Raw genomic sequence first — 20,769 nt, 5'->3', positions numbered from 1 at the left:
TCGTGAAGTGGAGGTGAGGTGGATGGGCGGGAGCTTTCTTGCCACAGGCTGGCTGGTGGGCTGATGGACAACCCAAGTCCTGCTGGCCCAAGTTCACTGGTTGTAATTGAAGGAAACGCCCGTGGCTATCAACACACACTTTAGGCCAGTGGGATCGGAACGGGATCGAAGAGCCCATCATTTTTCCCGCCCAACAGTGCTCATCGATGTTCAGCAGCAAACTGACCGGCAAAGGTGCCACTGCTGTTGTCATGGACACTGTCATCTGGTTGCTTAGTAACCACTTGACATTGACAGTAGGAAAAGGGTTGTGTCCCTGCATCTCCTAAATATTCAAGTTAGTAACGTACCTGAATTAGCAGGATGACAACAGCAAAACACCATCTCTTCACTCCAGAACCTCATTATATACCTGGGTAAGTGACCCTCAGACTATTAATAGAAGCACATCTTTGTCTAATAAAACAAGAAGGAATATCATCACTGCCTGACCCTGTTTAGTATTTCCCACATCTCCGATGTTAATTTCAGGCTCTCAGCATCTGCAGTGTTTTGCGATCACTGCATCAGGTAATTGTGGAGAATCACCAGCAAATCATTCTTTAAGCTGTAGCCCTCTTCACCTCCTCTCCATCACTTCAGTGTCCATCACGGCCCCTGCCCTGGCTCATCTTATCGCTAGGGCTCTGAGCTAGCTTTGTCTCCTGCAGACACTCTGACTTACACACTCACCCGGATTCCTTCTTTACACCGCTCTTTAAATTCAGCTCATTCAAAGCCTTCAGCACACACTCTATTCTGCACCTATCAACTGACACTGACTCTCTCACCTGACATGTAACTGAGTTTAAATTTTTTCACAGCCTCGCACTCCCATCTCAATTTCAGCCTTTTCTACCTCAATCCCCTTTTAGTCCTACCTCCATCTCAGTCCTCTCTTTCTCAATTCCTTCCATCCCAGTCCTCCTACCTCAATTCCCTCCATCCCAGTCCTACCTCAATACCTAGAACAATTCCAGCTCAACCTCCTGTTCTCCCTCTCACACCATTGCCATTCTCAGGTGTTTGTGTGTTGAGTTCCGGAATTCCCATTCCGGATTTTCTCCTCTTTGCCTCCTTCTAGAAACGTACCTTTTTCTTGCCTCAGATTATCATCACCACCCTGCTCTCCCCCTCCCAACACCCCAGATGCCTTCTTCAGTTTGCTGCCCATTTTTCTCTGTTTATGCTCCTGAGAGAAATGCTGGAATTCTCTTCTCTTCCCCTCAACTTCTCAACACCCCCCAGTGCTGTGACTTCATAATCAGGAAGTCTGCTTTGCAATATTTCCTCTTTCAGGAAGCATTAGGATCAGAAATTGGCCATTCTTCTCTTAATTATGTGCTATTTTAAAATGCTGTTTGTGCTATTCAATAATGATTTAATATATACCACTCAATGCATTTACCGTGTTTGAATGCATGCATCACTGAGTGAGGGTCTGTCTGTGGTTATATGTACTACTCAGTGTATATCTGTCATAAGTGGCTTCAAAGCTTTGCCATTGTGCCAGGGGGAAAACCTAATTTTTTTCTGGAACTTGGGGGGAGATAAGTCTGACTTTGAGGAGAGGAGGTTGTTAGGGCACAGGGACCATTGTGATGGTGATGGTGTTTGTGACACTATGTGTGATAGTGCAGCTATAAAGATATTTTAGCCCAATACTGCATTTACTGTTTAAACAGTACTGTGTAAAAGTCTCAGGCACATGTATATTGCTGTGGTGCCTAAGACTTTTGCACAGTACTGTAGTAATTTTATGTATTGCACTGTACTGCAAAAAAATCATTTTTCATGACATACATGAGTGATGATAGATCTGATTCTGATGTGGGTCTCTGTTGTGGACTGAGAGTGGGAAGGGGGCAGGGAGAGGGGAATCATGGTTGGGAAAAGGGGAAGGGAGAGGGGAGGGAGCCGGAAGCACCAGAGAGACATTCTGTAATGATCAATAAACCAATTGTTTGTAATCAAATGACCTTGCCTGGTGTCTCAGGGCTGTGCATGTCGGCACCCGTGCCATCTTCCCCCGACCCCACCCTTGGCACTCCTTCTCTGCCACCTGTCCAACACCCCTCCTACAGTGCCACACGCCTGCCATTCCCGATGCCCTTTGCTTCCATCCGATTTACAAACTCACTCTCTGCTCCCTGTTGGCCAATACAGTACTGCGCATAATCCTTAGGTACCCTAGCTATACATTATATAGGTACCCTAACTATACATTATATAGGTACCCTCGCTATACAGTATATATGTGCCTAAGACTTTTGCACAGGACTGTATTTCAGATATCCGTCTTCTGGGCAGGTTTCCTCTCTGACTCTTTTGTTGATTGTAGGCAGATCTGCAGAGCAGTTCCTGAAGGTTTGCCACAAGCTCCTGGACTTTCCGTCTTGATTACTGTGGTCCTCTTTTTGTTAGTAACCATCGAGGTGCAAACCATTTCAGGGTTTGCACTGGGGAATGCTCGGAAAGTGAAAACCCTATGTTAAGGAGCTAGACAAAGCCAGCCTCTCCACTCATCTGGGAGTTGCTAAATACTACACTCCCCCTCCTCTCTTTCTCACACCTTCTCCCCCTGCCTCTTCCTCCTACCCCTAGGAGAGTAGGAGGAACCCTACCCTCCAACCTTCTCCCTTGCTGTCCTTCTGTTCTTTCTCTTGCCCTCTCCTACCAATTCCTCCCATCCTCTTCCTCCTACCTACTCCCTCTCCGCTCTCCTCCTTCCCTCTCTAGGCTCAGCCCTGTTGTCCCCAGGTTCCGGGTCTCCTGGCTGCTCCTCCCCTGGCGCCGGCTGCTGTTCATGAGGTCGAGCAGCGTGCAGCCGGTCGCAATGCTCCCATCTGCCGGGTACAGTTGGGGACCACAGGACTTCGTAGACCAATGCCGGTCACTGTAATCCTTCCACATTCGGGTACTTTCTGAAATTGCTAATCCTACCAAGGAAAGATCTGTCGCTATATACTAATGACTTGGATGAGGGAATTAAATGCAGCATCTCCAAGTTTGCGGATGACACGAAGCTGGGTGGCAGTGTTAGTTGTGCGGAGGATGCTAAGAGGACGCAGAGTGACTTGGATAGGTTGGGTGAGTGGGCAAATTCATAGCAGATGCAATTTAATGTGGATAAATGTGAAGTTATCCACTTTGGTGGCAAAAATAGGAAAACAGATTATTATCTGAATGGTGGCCGATTAGGAAAAGGGGAGGTGCAACGAGACCTGGGTGTCATTATACACCAGTCATTGAAAGTGGGCATGCAGGTACAGCAGGCGGTGAAAAAGGCAAATGGTATGCTGGCATTTATAGCAAGAGGATTCGAGTACAGGAGCAGGGAGGTACTACTGCAGTTGTACAAGGCCTTGGTGAGACCACACCTGGAGTATTGTGTGCAGTTTTGGTCCCCTAATCTGAGGAAAGACATCCTTGCCATAGAGGGAGTACAAAGAAGGTTCACCAGATTGATTCCTGGGATGGCAGGACTTTCATATGAAGAAAGACTGGATGAACTGGGCTTGTACTCGTTGGAATTTAGAAGATTGAGGGGGGATCTGATTGAAACGTATAAAATCCTAAAGGGATTGGACAGGCTAGATGCAGGAAGATTGTTCCTGATGTTGGGGAAGTCCAGAACGAGGGGTCACAGTTTGAGGATAAAGGGGAAGCCTTTTAGGACCGAGATTAGGGAAAACTTCTTCACACAGAGAGTGGTGAATCTGTGGAATTCTCTGCCACAGGAAACAGTTGAGGCCAGTTCATTGGCTATATTTAAGAGGGAGTTAGATATGGCTCTTGTGGCTACGGGGATCAGGGGGTATAGAGGGAAGGCTGGGGCAGGGTTCTGAGTTGGATGATCAGCCATGATCATAATAAATGGCGGTGCAGGCTCGAAGGGCTGAATGGCCTACTCCTGCACCTATTTTCTATGTTTCTATATAGCACCTTGCAAAATGCCCCAAGCTATTTCTCAATAAATACGGTAGACTGACTGTAGGTAACACAGCAACGTGAATGTGGTGAGTTAGTCTGTTTCGGTGATGTCGATATGGGATACATTTTCACCTGGATACAGGAGAACAGAAGAACTCTTCCAGGAATAGGCCATGTCACCTATCATGGCTGCTGCACCGTTCAACAGGACTTTGGCTGACCTGTCCTTGCCTCAGCTTCACCTACCTACCCGTTCTCCGTGACCTTTCCTCCCTTCCATCCCCAGAGCCCAGTGTCTAGAAATCTGACAACTGCACCCCCCGCCCTCCACCAGTGAACTGATAAACTTCAACAAAATTCTGTCACCACAGCTCTGGAGGAGATAATTCCAAAGATTCACAACCCTCTGAGAGAATAAATTCCCCCTTATTACCATCCTTAATGGACAACTCTGTAATTCTCTATCCTGAGGCCATGCTTGCTAGTTCTGGATATCTCCCGGATTAAACATCTACTTGACATCCAACCTGTAAACCTCATCATAATCTTATATACTTAATAAGGTCCCCTTCTAAACTCAGATTATAGAGCCTGTCTGCATAATCTTTCCTAGAAAATGAATGCTCTCATAGCAGAAACCAACCCAATAACAGACTCCAATGCAAGTATATATGTTCATAAATAGGATAAAAATCTGAACACAGAACTCCTGGGTGATAACACCAGCACCCAGAGCAGCTGCTGAAGGATTTCCTTAGTTTTACAGTTCCCTGCAAAAATCTCAGGCACAAAAGTATAGCTAGGGAGCCTAAGACTTTTGCAGAGTACTGTAGCAATTTTATGTATTACACTGCAAAAAAATGACAAATTTCATGACAGATGTGAGTGGTGATCAAACCTGATTCTGATGTGGGTCTCTATTGTGGACTGAGAGTGGGAAGGAGGCAGGGAGAGGGGAATCACGGTTGATATAAGGGGAAAGGAGAGAGGAGGGAGCCGGAAGTACCAGAGAGACATTTTGCAATGATCAATAAACCGATTGTTTGGAATCAAATGGCCTTGCCTGGTGTCTCAGGGCTGGGTGTGTCTGCACCCACACCATCACCTGCCCCGACACTCCTTTCTGCTACCTGTCCCACACCCCTCCCGCAGTGCTTTACTGTCACCAGACACACCATCCTTCAGTCCTGTCAGATTTACAAACTCTCCACTCCACGTTGACAAATACAATATTGTACAAATGTGTGTGTGTGTATATATCTCTATACAGTTGCTGTATGTCTTACCCCATTTGCTGCCGTACTGCCATCCTCACTTTCTGTGGTGCATTCTGCACTCTCTCTCCATTCCAACAAGATTCTGTTTTCCTATTCTTCCTTCCAAAGTGGATAGCGTCACCTTTTCCCATATCTTACTCCATCTGCCATCTCTTTGCTCTTTCACTTCACCTGTCTACATCCTTTTGCAGATTGTCATGCCCTGGCACAGCCTGTTTTCCATCTATTTTTGTATTATCAACAACACAACCTTCAGCTGAGCCATTGATCTACGCTGAAAGTAGCAGAAGTCCCAATACTTGGTCTTACCTGGTACAGTCCATCCACATGAAAATGACCCCTATTTTCTATTTCCGTTATTAGATTACCTTCCAAACTGTGATCTCTGACCTTGGGCAACTTTCGTTATTGACCTATATCGAATGCCTTTTAGAAATACGAATATCCTGAATCTACCTTTTTCCTAAGCTCACCTATTGATTACATGCTCAGAAAAGTCTCAGAGTTGCGTCATCAAGAGCAAAAGCAAGTCATTTGGTCCACCATGTCCCCATTTATACTTAACCATTTTCCAGCATTTGTCCTGCAGCCTTCTGAATCCCGGCAATTACAGTGCTCATCTGATGCGAGTCTCTGCTTTCATCATTTTCTTGTGGTGTTTTCTAGATTTTACCTCTCTCTCCTTACCCTTAAAACTCTAGTTTTAGACACCTCCTACTATCAATGTTCTCTGTTCCCCTTTGTACACCTCTGTCAAGTCATCCCTCTTCTTCCCAGCCTAGCCATCTCTCCTCACAACTGCAACACCCTATCCCAGAAAACATTTTGTGAATCTCCTCTGCACCTTCTGCAGCGCAGTCACAACCTTCCCATAATATGAAATCCAAAGTGCTCAATATATTCCAGTTTGGCCAAACCAATGTTCAACTTCTCTGCTCTTACAAGTGTCCTAGCTGCCGATTTCACCATTCTTCTCACGCATTCGGACATTTAGTCCAGAAATCATGATCTGCGGGGCTGGGAAGGGAAGGGAAAGAAGGGGAGCGGAGGTGTTGGAGAGAAAAGAGAGTTGCAGCTCATCTGGCTTCTCCAGTCTCCACAGCATCACACTCTAACAAGTCACCACACACTGAAACGTGGACAATTGCACCCTGGGTGACAAATAGGGGTAACTTGGTTAGTTTTTCTTGAAGTGCCAGACGCTGAAGATTCTTGATTAAGGTATACATAATTATAAAGGGCATAATTATATAGGATACTAGGAAATGTTTCCCTAGAGCAAAGATGCCTGAAACTTGAGGGCATAAGTTTAGAGTAAGATGTATGATACTTAAAGGAAGAATATTTTTCTTTATGGAGAAGGTGATTGAAATCTGGACCTTTCTGCCTGAGTGAGTGAAGGGAGGCGGATATTCTTACAACATTTAAGTATCCAGACAAGCACTTGACGCACCAAGGTATACAATACTACAGACAACGTGCTGGTAAATCGGATTAGTATGTGTACACTGTACTTGATGGCTGGCATGGACATGGTGGGCAGAATGGCCTGTTTCATTGCTATATCTAGTTTGGGAGCTCTCGCGAAATGAGTTGTTTTTTGTCCCCAATCCAGATATGGAGGTTACACCCAGACACTCCCATTCCGGGTTGGGAAGACTTATGGAAAGACTACTCATGATGTCTTGAAGGATCGGAGAAAGTCGAAAGCTGGCCAATCAATCCTGTCACCAATGACTGAACCTCCAGATGAGTGTCTTCCGGAATATGAGGAATACGGTATGCCTGATGTGTCGGACCAGATCCATCCACAGAAGCTCATTCCGGGTTACACTGGTGAGTCAGTCCTGCCAGCAGAGAGATGCAGTGCTCGAGAATGCTCCACAGGCCTAGATAATCAACAGTTTCCCAATCTTCCCAGACACCTAATGCCTATCCTCTCAGTTAATAAGCATGGATGAACAATTAACAGTAGTGGCAGACAACAGAACAAAAACTGGATGCTGTAACGAAAAATATGAATGCTGGTCTGACAGGCTGAGGGGTGAAAGGGATGATCTGAAAGCTGATCAAACCCCAGAGCCACTTCTCACTTTTCCTGTATTCACTCATCCTGTTCATACCGGTCTGTTCACATACTCTGTACACATCTCATATCCTCACCTGGTCCCACTTATGAGTACCAACCTCTGTCCCACCTCTCCCGTATACCAACAATCTCTCGTTTTCCCTCTCAGTCCTTCCTACAGGAGCACATTTGAGAGCATCCTGACCGGCTGCATCACTGCCTGGTATGGGAACTGTACTTCCCTCAATCACAGGACTCTGAGAGAGTGGTGTGGATAGCCCAGCGCATCTGTAGATGTGAACTTCCCACTATTCAGGACATTTACAAAGACAGGTGTGTAAAAAGGGCCCAAAGGATCATTGGGGATCTGAGTCACCCCAACCACAAACTGTTCCAGCTGCTACCATCCGGGAAACTGTATCACAGCATAAAAGCCAGGACCAACAGGCTCCGGGACAGCTTCTTCCACCAGGCCATCAGACTGATTAACTCCTGCTGATACAATTGTATTTCTTTGTTATATTGACTGTCCTGTTGTACCTACTATTTATTACAAATTACTATACATTGCACATTTAAACGAAGATGTAACAGAAAGATTTTTACTCCTCTTATATATGAAGGATGTAAGCAATAAAGACAATTCAATTAAATTCCTGATTTAGAGTCAACCTGAAACATACTTACGTCAGTGGCCACTTTATTAGGTACACATGTATGCCTGCTCATTAATGCAAATATCCAAACAGCCAATGCCATGAGATGAAGCAGGAATGTCCTCTCCTGATTAGTGTTGATGCTGCAAGGTCAAGTCAATGTGCAAGCCGGGGCTGTAGGATATGACGAGCAAGTTGTCGCCCATACAGCAGGCTCCCCCTCTCCACACAGTTGATGAATCCCAAAGTACGGCAGAAACTGACAGAGTTTGGCACCAGCAGTGCCAGTCAACATTGAACTCAACATAGGACTGCCTCAGGGACTCCAGCTCAGGGTTTACTCCCAAAGCCTGCTGCATGAGTGGGTATAGCCACAAGGCAGCAGAGGCCTGAGATCAGAATTTTCCTTCTCCTAGATGAGACGCCAACCATGGCTGATCAGCCCCTTTTGCCCGAAGAGACTGGTTTTGAGGCACAGTAATTCGCCTTTGCCCCTTCTCCTGTCAGTAGAAACGGTTCCTACAGACTTAGTAGCTGAGCACCATGTGATTTCTGATCCACTAATTTGATTGAGATTTTTGAGGAAGAACCTGAGGAGATTAATGAAGGTTGGGTATAGGTTCTGCAGATGCTGGAAATCCCGAGTAACGCATACAGCATGCTGGAAAAACTCTGTCAGTTGTCTATATGGATTTCAGAAAGGTATTTGATAAGGCCCCACATGACAAACTGATCCTCATGGCATTTAAGCATGCTAGGTCATTGAATCCAACACTTGGTTGCTGATCTGAGGCAGAGTGCAGCAATGGAGGATGTTTTTCTGATTGGAAGTCTCGACCAGTGGTGCTCCACAGCCCTTTGCTGTGTGTGATATGTGTTAATCACTGGCATGTGAGTGTCGGAGATACAATTAATAACTTTATAGATGACTCAAGAATTGATAGTGTTCTGGAGAGCAAGGAAGGTTGTCTAAAGTAACAGCAGGAAATAGATCACTTTAAGTGTTGAGTGGAGATTGGCAGATGGAATTTAATCCTAACAGGTGCACGATGATACACTTTCTGTCGTCAAATAGAGGCAGTACATACTGTACATATACAGCAAATGGCTACTAAGGAATTTTGATGAACAGAGACACCTGCAGTTCAAGTCCATAGTTCCTTGAAACTGACAACACGGGTTGACAGGATGGTGAAGAAGGCTTATGGCATGTTTCACTACAGGGGTCAGGACACAGAATGTAACACTGTGACTTTTACAAAACATGAGTTATGTTGCACTTGGAGTGTGCAGTTCTGGTTACCACACTATAGAAAGGAGGTGAGTGCACTGGGATTCATCAGGACGTTGCCAGAATTGGAAGACTTCAGTTATGGGGAGAGTTCGGCTGAATTGTTTTCCCCAGAGTGAAGGAGCCGAGAGTGAAGCTGTTAGATAGCTACACTTAGTGGCCACATTATTAGCTACACCTGTACACCTGCTTGTTAATGGAAATATTTAACCAGCCAATCACATAGCAGCAACTCAATGCATAAAAGCACGCAGACATGGTCACGAGGTGCGAACAACGAAAACATCCAGTGAGCGGCCTTTCTGTGGATAAAACACCTTGTTAACGAGGGAGGTCAGAGGAGAATGGCCAGGCTGGTTCAAGCAGACCAGTAGGCTACAGTAACTCAGATAATGAGGCATTACAACAGTGGTGTGCAGAACAGCATCTCTGAATGCACAACACATCGAACCTCGAAGTGGATGGACTACAAACCACAAACATACACTCAGTGGCTAGTTTATTAGCTAGAGGAGTTGTATGTAGTTGGACTGGGCATAGGTGAGATCACAGCTGAAGTATTGTGTATTGCTCCGGTCTTGTTACTTTAAAAAGATTATACACGCCATGAGAGACTGCGGGGAAGATTAATTCCTGGTAAATTGGGTAAGATGGTTGAGGAGAGAGTGGCAGTCTAGGCCCTATTCTTGTACTTATTTATCTTTGGCTGCCTTTTTATTATTTTTATCCTATTTGAGCTTAGAAGAATGAGACGGGGACTCATTGAAGCTCGCACGATTCCCACAGGGCTCGGCTCCATGTAGAGAGGACAATTCCCCCATTTGAGGGCTCTAGGGACAGGAGTCGCAGTCCAAGAATTAGGGGTGCACTATTTCAGGCTTGAGAGGAGAAAAAATGCTTTCACTTCGTAATCATCTGCCCCTGTAGAACTCTGAAATGCACCAAACAGAGGTTGATTAATTTCCGTTATTATGGGAATCAGGGAACATGGGGAAGGTGCCGGAAAATGCCATTGAGGTAGGTCAGCCACAGTCTGAAGAAACGAAATGAGCCACTGCTGCTCCTAGTTCCGATCTTCTAATGTTCTTACCTTGCACATTCTTCACCCTGTACAGACCCACTTCCACCACAGGAACTCACCAGGAACATGTTAGTACTTAATCACTTCCAACACATTCGCACAAATACACCTACACCCACTCAAATCCTTCCCCGACACACACCTTCATACCATCTGTGCAGCCAGATTCACCACTACGGCACACACCTCCACCTCCAACACCACCCCTGTGTACCAGCCCCCCCACCCGTGCACACCTCTCCCTCCACCCTTATACACTTCTACCTCTACCCCAGTATGCCCCCAACCCCTGTACACTTCTACCTCTACCCCAGTATACCCCCAAACCCAGAACACTTCTAACTCTACCCCAGTATACCCCCAACCCCTGTACAATTCTACCTCTACCCCAGTATACCCCAACCCCAATACAATTCTACCACTACCCCAGTATACCCCCAACCCCTGTACAATTCTACCTCTACCCCAGCATACCCCCAACCCCTGTACAATTCTACAACTACCCCAGTATACCCAAACCCCAATACAATTCTACCTCTACCCCAGTATGCCCCCAACCCCTGTACACTTCTACCTCTACCCCAGCATACCCCCAACTCCAGAACACTTCTAACTCTACCCCAGTATACCCCCAACCCCTGTACAATTCTACAACTACCCCAGTATACCCCAACCCCTCTACAATTCTACCTCTACCCCAGTATACCCCCAACCCCTGTACACTTCTACCACTACCCCAGCATACCCCCAACCCCAGAACACTTCTACCACTACCCCAGTATACCCCCAACCCCTGTACAATTCTACAACTACCCCAGTATACCCCAACCCCTGTACAATTCTACCACTACCCCAGTATGCCCCAACCCCAGAACACTTCTAACTCTACCCCAGTATACCCCCAACCCCTGTACACTTCTACCTCTACCCCAGTATACCCCAACCCCTGTACACCTCCCCCTCCAACCTTATACAATTCTACCTCTACCCCAGTATGCCCCCAACCCCTGTACAATTCTACCACTACCCCAGTATGCCCCCAACCCCTGTACAATTCTACCACTACCCCAGTATACCTCCAACCCCTGTACACTTCTACCACTACCCCAGTATGCCCCCAACCCCAATAAAATTCTACCACTACCCCAGTATACCCCAACCCCTGTACACCTCCCCCTCCAACCTTATACACTTCTACCTCTACCCCAGTATACCCCCAACCCCTGTACACTTCTAACTCTACCCCAGCATACCCCCAACCCTGTACAATTCTACCACTACCCCAGTATACCCCAACCCCAATACAATTCTACCACTACCCCAGTATACCCCCAACCCCTGTACACTTCTACCTCTACCCCAGTATACCCCCAACCCCTGTACAATTCTACCTCTACCCCAGTATACCCCCAACCCCTGTACAATTCTACCTCTACCCCAGTATACCCCCAACCCCTGTACACTTCTACCTCTACCCCAGTATACCCCCAACCCCTGTACAATTCTACAACTACCCCAGTATACCCAAACCCCAATACAATTCTACCTCTACCTCACTATACCCCCAACCCCTGTACACCTCCTCCTCCATCCTGGAACACTTCTACCTCCTCATCTATACCAGTACACCCTCTCCCCTTCCATCCCGGTACACCTCCCCCTCCATCCCAGTACACCTCTCCATCCATCCCAGTACACCTCCCCCTCCATCCCAGTACACCTCCCCCTCCATCCCCGTACACCCCCCCCTCCATCCCGGTACACCACCCCCCCTCCATCCCGGTACACCCCCCCCCTCCATCCCGGTACACCTCCCACCTCCATCCCGGTACACCTCCCCATCCGTCCCAGTACACCTCCCCACTCCATCCCGGTACACCTCCCACCTCCATCCTGGTACACCTCCCCACTCCATCCCAGTACACCCCCACCCTCCATCCCGGTACACCTCCCCACTCCATCCCGGTACACCTCCCCACTCCATCCCAGTACACCTCCCACCTCCATCCCGGTACACCTCTCCACTCCATCCCAGTACACCTCCCACCTCCATCCCGGTACACCCCCCCCCTCCGTCCCGGTACACCTCCCCATCTGTCCCGGTACACCTCCCCACTCCATCCCAGTACACCTCCCACCTCCATCCCGGTACACCTCTCCCCTCCATCCCGGTACACCTCCCACCTCCATCCCGGTACACCTCCCCACTCCATCCCGGTACACCCCCCCCCATCCCGGTACACCTCCCCCTCCATCCCAGTACACCCCCCTCCATCCCGGTACACCTCCCCCTGCATCCCGGTACACCCTCCCTCCATCCCGGTACACCTCCCCCTCCATCCCAGTACACCTCCCCCCTCCATCCCGGTACACCACCCCTCCATCCTGGTACACCCTCTCCATCCCGGTACACCTCCCCACTCCATCCCGGTACACCCCCCCTCCATCCCAGTACACCCCCACCCCTCCACCCCAGTACACCTCCCCATCCATCCCGGTACACCTCCCCCCTCCATCCCAGTACACCTCCCCCTGCATCCCGGTACACCTCCCTGTCCACCCTGTGAACTTTTCTCTCAATTCCTGAATATATTCACCTCTGTCCCACATGTCATTTCTCCCCCTCCAATCTCTCCTTGCACACTCTCATCCCCACTCACTCTGCACTCAGTCTCGACACTCATTCTGAACAAACTCAATTCTACTTACCTGTCATGCTGGCCCTTAGCTGAACATATTTACACCTAACACACTTTTCTGAAATTCACTTTGCATTCACCCCAATTTCCACACACACACACACACACACACACACACACACACACACACACAGACACACACACACACCCCCACCCACCCACACACACACACCCACACACAGACACACACCCACACACACACACACAGACACACACCCACACCCACACACACACCCACACCCCTTCTGCTCATTTGCTCCTCACAAGCAAATCCGCACTCTCCCTGCACCCATTAGCCACACTTACCGTGCACACACTCAGCTTATACACAGTAGCCCGACACAGCTCTGTAGCTGAGGATTATTTTGTATTCCCATCCAGCAAATATCTATCAACTTTTGTTTTGCATTTGCTTCATATGATGGGGTGGGGAAATTTCCAGGCCTCTGTGGCTGAAGGCAATTCTGCTGACTGCACCCCTCTTCCAGTGCCATGCCCTCTGCTGCAGCATCAAAGGTATAGCTAGTTCTCTTTGACCACTCTCACAAATTGCTTCAAAATTCTTAATTACCGTAATTAGATCACTTTGACTAGGGACCTACCCCAGTAATCTAACGATGGTGAATCTGTGCAGCACATGTTTAAAACCCTGTCCAACGCCAAAAACCAGAGCCTTGAACAGGGTCCAATGAAAGCCTTACACAACATAGTTTTAGAACTTTGTGCTTCTTCCTGGTAAATGGAAGGCCAGATTTCCTCATCCAAAGGATGGAGCAATGATGAATACTCAGTCTTCTCATCCCTCGCTGTCCTTACTTAACAGGCTACATTCCACAAAGGTTATTCAACTTTGGTGAGAACTACTACAGGGAGACCCTCAAGTCAGGACTGGAATTACAGAAACGCCAGATGGAATACGTGCAGAAACTGAAAGAGCCTGTGCTCTTTACTTATGTGGATGGGAGGAGAAAGGTAAGCTCTGTGAGGTACCAAATTATTAAACTCATTTCAGGCTTTCTGCCGGGTACACATATCGATTTTAACCAATGTTTCATTGATAAACTCTGCCACCTTCATTAGGGATGACGCCTGGACATGTCTGGCCCAGTGGTATTTACACTGCCGTCGTCCGCCCCTCCTAATTGGTTAGTCCTCATCCAATCAGGTTTCCACTGTCCCCCACCTTGTCTGCAATCAAATTCCAGCTTATACTTAGAGTAAGACCCTTGCCTTTGTTAGAATTATTTTCCTCTAGTTCTACTTCAATGGCTTCCTTCACCAGGCAGGTGCCCAGCAGCGTATTGTGGTAAACTGGGTTGTAACTGGGTTACCTGTCTGGACACACCCCTCTGCTGACTGCTCCTGTGGCTCCCCCCACAGACCCCTGAATAAAGGCGATTGTGCCCCTGCTCCTCCCTCAGTCCTGGGCAGATACTCAGCATGGACATTGGACCATTTACTGTTAATAAAGGCCTTTCAGTATTTACTCTAGTTCCAGTCTTTTGGAGTAATTGATAGTGCATCATGTATATCGGACAAATGGGGTGCACGGTGGAAACCCACCTCAAGGAGCATGGAAAGTGACTTACTCCTAATTGTAGTACTGTGGTCCCTAGTTCTAGGCTCCTCTACCAGGGAAGATGCCTTCCTTTTATCCACCTTGTCACGCCCTTGAAGAATTTTGTACTTGATTCATACTTGATCTGCAAAGCAGAGAAAAGGACAACAGAAAAGCACAGGGACTGAGTGCATCCACAATAACCTCTACACAGAGGGAGTGAGAGCTGAGGCTCACGTTCATAATGTAGATGAGATGTTAATTCTGCCTAATGAGATGATTTTTCCTTTCCTTAGCTGGTCACGGCCAATGAGCACAGGCCTCTGAAACCTGTAGCTGCAAACGTGGATCCAGTAACCTGGGCTCATCTATACAAGAACAAGCACCTTTTTGCTACCCAGCCTCCTGAACTCCAGAGGAGAGCAATCTCAGGTAGGCGACAGGATCAATCTTGGAAAAAGTAGTTAGGCTGAAAGGAGACGTCCACAATAATCAAAGCATATGGAATATGTGACCAAATTATATTTCAGTAAAAACAACAAACCGATTTTCATGTTTTAACATAGTGAAATTGCTTTACACGCTTTCAATCCAGTCCAATGTGATTTAATTCCAATGAGCTAAAAGAGCTGACAGGAGATTTTTCACCCAAACCATGTTTGGTGGAGTTATTTCTTAGGAAGGAAGACAAAATGGAGAACAGTAGCCATGTAAATGTCAGATGATGGGGCTATGGGGACTTTGAGACTTTTTTTTACCATGCTCATGGTCTGCTCTTTATCAAATTATGGTATTGCTTTGCACTGTTGTAACTATATGTTATAATTATGTGGTTTTTGTCAGTTTTCGTCTTGGTCTGTTGTGTTTCTGTGATATCATACTGGAGGAACATTGTATCATTTCTTAATGCATGCATTACTAAATGACAATAAACGAGGACTGAGTGTCCTCATAATCTAATCTAAATTAGTTGACAGTGGAGATTCGTAGGTAACAACCATGATAGCCAGGGTGAAGGATGTGGTCACTTTGAAGCAATAGTAGGTAGCTGGAGGGTGAGATTGAAGGTAAAAGTTCTATGGGTGGGTTTGAGGAACATGGTGATGGGGAGGGGAGGAGCTATGGGCTGTCAGAGGGTAAATAGGCTATGGAATGGGAGGTGGGTAGGAAGGGCACTAACATGGTTGGGTAGGATTTTGTTGAATCCGATATCCCATTGAAATTTTATTGTTTATTTTAACATCAAAGAGCGAGTTCCATGTACAATCTGAATCATATCCTCTATAATGATGATGCCAAAAACTTTTAGTCTCCTGTATGATGAGTTTGTGAAGATTTGGCATGTTACCTAACACTTTGATAAGCTTCTATAGATATGCAGTGGAGAGTACATTGACTGGCTACGTCACAGCCTGGTATGGAAACACCAATGCCCTTGAATGGAAAATCCTACAAAAGGTAGTGGAGACAGCTCAGTCCATCACGTAAAACTCTCTCCACCATTGGGCATATCTACACAGGGTGCTGTCGCAGGAAATCAGAATCCACCATCAGAGACCTCTCCATTCAGGCCAAGCTCTCTTCTCACTGCTGCCATCAGGATGGAGGTACAGGAGCCTCAAGTCCCACACAGACTCAGGAACAGTTAATACCCCTCAGTCATCAGGCTCCTGATGTTGCTGCCCATTACACTGCTGGTGTTTAGAGCAGCAATGAAGTCCTGTGACTCTGTTGTTCATCCTGTCGGTCGCTTCCTCTTGGTTTTCACTACTGCCAGTCATGCAGGCCTTGGATGGAGCCTCAGGAATACCATTGCACTCAGATGTGGAAAGATTCCTCATTGCTGTTTCCATAAATAATTTTGATTTACCAGTAATGGTTGTTAGCCCTGAGCTAAACCCCCAAACCTAGAGGCTCGGTGGACCACTCTTAGAGTGGTCTCTACCCTTTAACATGTTTGGCATGGGTGACCCTACCAAGAGCCAAAGCATAAAGCCCTGGTTCCAGCCGACATAGCTCTCTGGGTCATTGAAGCACAAAAGGCCTCCAAGCCCTGACAAGGTTGTGGTCCTCTTGGAGCATCAGGCTCTCGAACAAAGAGGATAACTTCACTCACCTCAACACTGAACTGTTCCCGCACCTATGGACTCACTTTCAAGAACTCTTCACCTCATGTTCTCGATACTTACTGCTTAGTCACTATCATTATTAGGTTTTATTTTTTGTTTCTTTGTATTTACTGTGAATGCCTGCAAGAAAACGAATCTCATTGTTGTACGTGGTGACATATATATACTTTGATAATTGACTTTGAACACAACGTTTGTATAATGAGTGAGACTGTGATCTACTGGAGAGGGACCATGAACTACAATCCACAGGAGAGAGGCGAGGGAAGTAATCCACAGGAATCATCAGAGAGCACGTAGAAAGAGGCAGGGTAGACAATACCCAAGTGGACGGGTGATTTCACCAGGAGGCAGAGGCAGAGTATGTAACCACAGTAGTGGGGGGACAGAGGATGTAATTCATTCGGGGGGGCGGGTAGAGAATGTAGTTCATAAGGACGGATGGGAAAGTTTCAATGAACCTTGTGTCTACATACCATCAGTTTCAGTATTGTGCCTGAATATTCTGACTCGTCTGTCATGCACAGGAATTATGCAGTACAAGGGGTCAGCACATCCTGTGCATTTTAAATATACTCTGTCCTTCTGTTTGTTTGGTGCAGGTTACACCGGATTTATCCCATCTATGTCCAATGAACTTGCACATTCTTACCGAGAACAGGTGAAGAACGCCATGGATCGGTTTCAGCGCAAGCAGGTAAAAAGTAACTTTTGTACAGTGGTCAAAGATTTGAAGTGAAAGCGGCTGGAGGCCACTCTTCCCCTCAGATGTGTTCTCGATGTAATAAGACCATGGCTGTTCCAACGTAATTGCAGCCTTGCAGTCCTTTCACCGCCTTGCTTAGGTCTCAGCTCAAACGCTGATTGAACACATGGTCTTTGAAACCCTGAACCCTCCCTTGGCTTTAAAAAAAGTAGATATTTTTCAGCTATTCAGAAATCAATGCTCTGACATTGTATCATCCCCGGAACAAAGAGAGTGTGGGCTTGGAAGCATGGGAAGGAGGTTGGAGAGGGGATCCAGTTATCTCTAAATCTTTGCGTTCTCAAGTTAATTTGACCTAAGATGGGTAAAGGTGCCAATTTCTAAATTCTGTAATCTGCAGAGGTGCCGGGATGTCACAGTTTCTAGTCCAGCCATTGAACCAGCTCTCACTTCCTGAGTATAATGGTTTCATGTCAGGAGAAACTCAACCACTTCTGTGAAGTGCCCGAACCTCAAAAGAACAGGCTTGGAAGCTTGGTACGCTTCTGACTTCTGATCAAATAGATTTCTTGGTAAGCAAACTACAGGCCGAAATTGGAGCGTTCCACTACTCCTTCCTCACTGGAGAAGCATGTTGGCCCCAGGATCTCTCACTCCATCTCCAGAAAGACTCAGGACAGCCTGGCTATCCAGAGCTTAGACTGAATTTATGGGACCGATGTGGGAGCGTTCTGACACCAGTGGGCCTCCAGTGAAATGGTTCAAGCAGTAGTGACCCAACATGGGGAGCTTCTGCCAATTCTGGATATAAATGACGTGCCAACAGCGGGAAAGCTGAGCCAAACTCTGAAAGATTTGCTCTGATTTGATTCTTTTTGTTCTTTTCAGTACTTTGCAAGGAACAAGCTCAGAGGTTACCGTGAAGATGATCCTCAACCTAATAGTATAATTTACATTAACAAACCAATGATTCCCAACTATGGAGGTCATGTGCCAGGTATGTTTAGTTGATGACACTCTACGCAGCCCATGTGCCCGTATACTTTATACTTCATTGTCGCCAAACAATTGGTACTAGAACGTACAATCATCACAGCGATAGTTGATTCTGCGCTTCACACTCCCTGAATTAAAAATATTAAATATTAAAAATATTAAAAAGTTAAAATGAGTAAATATTAAAAATTTAAATTATAAATCATAAATAGAAAATAGAAAACTGGGAAGTAAGGTAGTGCAAAAAAACAGAGAGGCAAGTCCGGATGTTTGGAGGGTACGGCCCAGATCCCGGTCAGGATCCGTTCAGCAGTCTTATCACAGTTGGACAGAAGCTGTTTCCAAATCTGGCCGTACGAGTCTTCAAGCTCCTGAGCCTTCTCCCAGAGGGAAGAGGGACAAAAAGTGTGTTGGCTGGGTTGGTCGTGTCCTTGATTATCCTGGCAGCACTGCTCCGACAGCGTGCAGTGTAAAGTGAGTCCAAGGATGGAAGATTGGTTTGTGTGATCTGCTGCGCCGTGTTCACAATCTTCCGCAGCTTCTTTCAGTCTTGGACAGGACAACTTCCATACCAGGTTGTGATGCACCCTAGAAGAATGCTTTCTATGGTGCATCTATAAAAATTAGTGAGGGTTTCAGGGGACAGACGAAATTTCTTTAGTTTTCTCAGGAAGTAAAGGCGCTGGTGGGCCTTCTTGGCAGTGAACTCTGCTTGGTTGGACCAAGTCAGGTCATTTGTGATATTGACCCAGAGGAACTTAAAGCTTTTGACCTGTTCCACTTGCGCGCCACCGATGTAAATTGGGTCGTGCGGTCCGCTACTCCTCCTGAAGTCAACAACCAATTCCTTCGTCTTGCTGACGTTGAAGGATAGGTTATTGTTTTCGCACCATGCCACCAGGTTCTTAATTTCCTCTCTGTACTCAAACTCATCATTACCTGAGATACGGCCTACAATTGTGGTGTCATCAGCAAACTTATATATTGAGTTCGATGGAAACTTGGCTACACAATCATGGGTGTACAGTGGGTACAGCAGGGGGCTGAGTACACAGCCTTGTGGGGCACCAGTGCTCAGAGTGATTGTAGAGGAGAGTTTGTCCCCTATTTTTACAGCCTGGGTCCTGTCTGTGAGGAAGTTGAAGATCCAGCTGCAGATCTGAGTGCTAAGGCCCAGGTTTCAGAGCTTAGGAATCAGTTTATCTGGAATGATGGTATTAAAGGCAGAGCTGTAGTCAATGAAAAGGAGCCTTATGTATGCGTCTTTATTCTCCAGATGTTCTAAGGAGGAATGTAGGGCCAGAGAGATGGCATCTGCCGTTGACCTGTTGCTCCGGTAGGCGGATTGCAAAGTGTCGAGGTTGACTGGTAGGCTGTGGTTGATGTGTGCCATAACCAATCTCTCAAAGCACTTCATAGCAATTGATGTCAGAGCCACAGGTCGATAGTCATTCAGGCATGCCACCTTGCTCTTCTTCGGCACTGGGATTATCGTTGCCTTCTTAAAACACGAGGGGATCTTAGACTGAAGCAAGGAGCCGTTGAAGATGTCAGCAGGCACTCCAGCTAGCTGGCTTGCACAGGCCCGGAGAACCCGTGCTTCTTGGTTTCCCACAGATATCTAACTGAGGATGCATGTACACTTACTGAATAACAGAAGTTTTATGGAGGAGCTGCTCTGATATTGCTGTATTGTGCCGACACTTGAAGCTGAACATGGACCGCCAGCCATGTTTGTATAAACTAGGTTTTATTCTCAGGTAGCTGGCACCACTTGATGCTCTCCTCTTGCCAAACAAGTTGCAAGAAACTGAAGCACACTGGAAATGCAGTAGGGCCACTTAATCTTTGATCAACCTGTCAGCTATATAATCCAGTCATGCCTAATCTGCATTTATACACTTTGAGTCCAATTCCCTTAATGCTTTGCCTAAAATTTCTCAATACCGGTTTCAATTGTCCCAAATTCCTACCCCAAAACTTCTTAGGGAAGGAGTTCCAAGTTCCTATAGTCACTTGTGTGAAAAAATCCTGAACGTTCCAGATCTAATTTTACACCTACTTGTTCTGGTCTTCCTTATCAGAGGAAAGAGTTCTCTCTATCTAACCTATTATCTCAAACTATCCGACAATCATCAAAAATTTCTAATTCAACCACTTCTCTCGTGGATCATCCATCCTCCACTGACTAGATTTTCAACCTTGCCCATGATCATCTGGGTGATGTCACAGATTGCAGATGAAATCTGCTTGAGGACAAATATTGATATAACCAAATTTGTTTCTAGATTTAAACCCGTATGGTCTCAGAATCCAATTGATCATTTAAACGTCTG

At 46.6% G+C, this 20,769-nt stretch overlaps 1 protein-coding gene across 1 annotated transcript; it reads left to right on the top strand.

Moving 5' to 3' along the window:
* Positions 1 to 363: 363 nt before the first annotated feature.
* On the top strand, positions 364 to 20,058 carry LOC140186438 (ciliary microtubule inner protein 2A-like). Its single transcript, XM_072240709.1, has 8 exons — positions 364 to 416; positions 2,779 to 2,892; positions 6,865 to 7,085; positions 13,868 to 14,016; positions 14,899 to 15,034; positions 17,334 to 17,428; positions 18,326 to 18,434; positions 20,051 to 20,058. The coding sequence occupies exons 1-8, from the start codon at positions 364 to 366 to the stop codon at positions 20,056 to 20,058; spliced, it is 885 nt and encodes a 294-aa protein (XP_072096810.1).
* Positions 20,059 to 20,769: the final 711 nt, after the last annotated feature.

This window comes from Mobula birostris, chromosome 22 (assembly GCF_030028105.1).
Source record: "Mobula birostris isolate sMobBir1 chromosome 22, sMobBir1.hap1, whole genome shotgun sequence".
In the NCBI taxonomy this organism is placed as follows: Eukaryota; Metazoa; Chordata; class Chondrichthyes; order Myliobatiformes; family Myliobatidae; genus Mobula; species Mobula birostris.
Note: the sequence above shows the minus strand (reverse complement) of the source record. Positions and strands in the feature narration are given on the sequence as shown.

What these genes read in the sequence shown, in the direction of transcription:
- LOC140186438 (XM_072240709.1), top strand. Translation starts at nt 364, where the DNA reads ATGACAACAGCAAAACACCATCTCTTCACTCCAGAACCTCATTATATA. An exon ending in ATGTGGATGGGAGGAGAAAG is followed by an intron (nt 14,017 to 14,898) that starts GTAAGCTCTGTG and finishes TCCTTTCCTTAG; the next exon opens with CTGGTCACGGCCAATGAGCA. An exon ending in ATCGGTTTCAGCGCAAGCAG is followed by an intron (nt 17,429 to 18,325) that starts GTAAAAAGTAAC and finishes TGTTCTTTTCAG; the next exon opens with TACTTTGCAAGGAACAAGCT.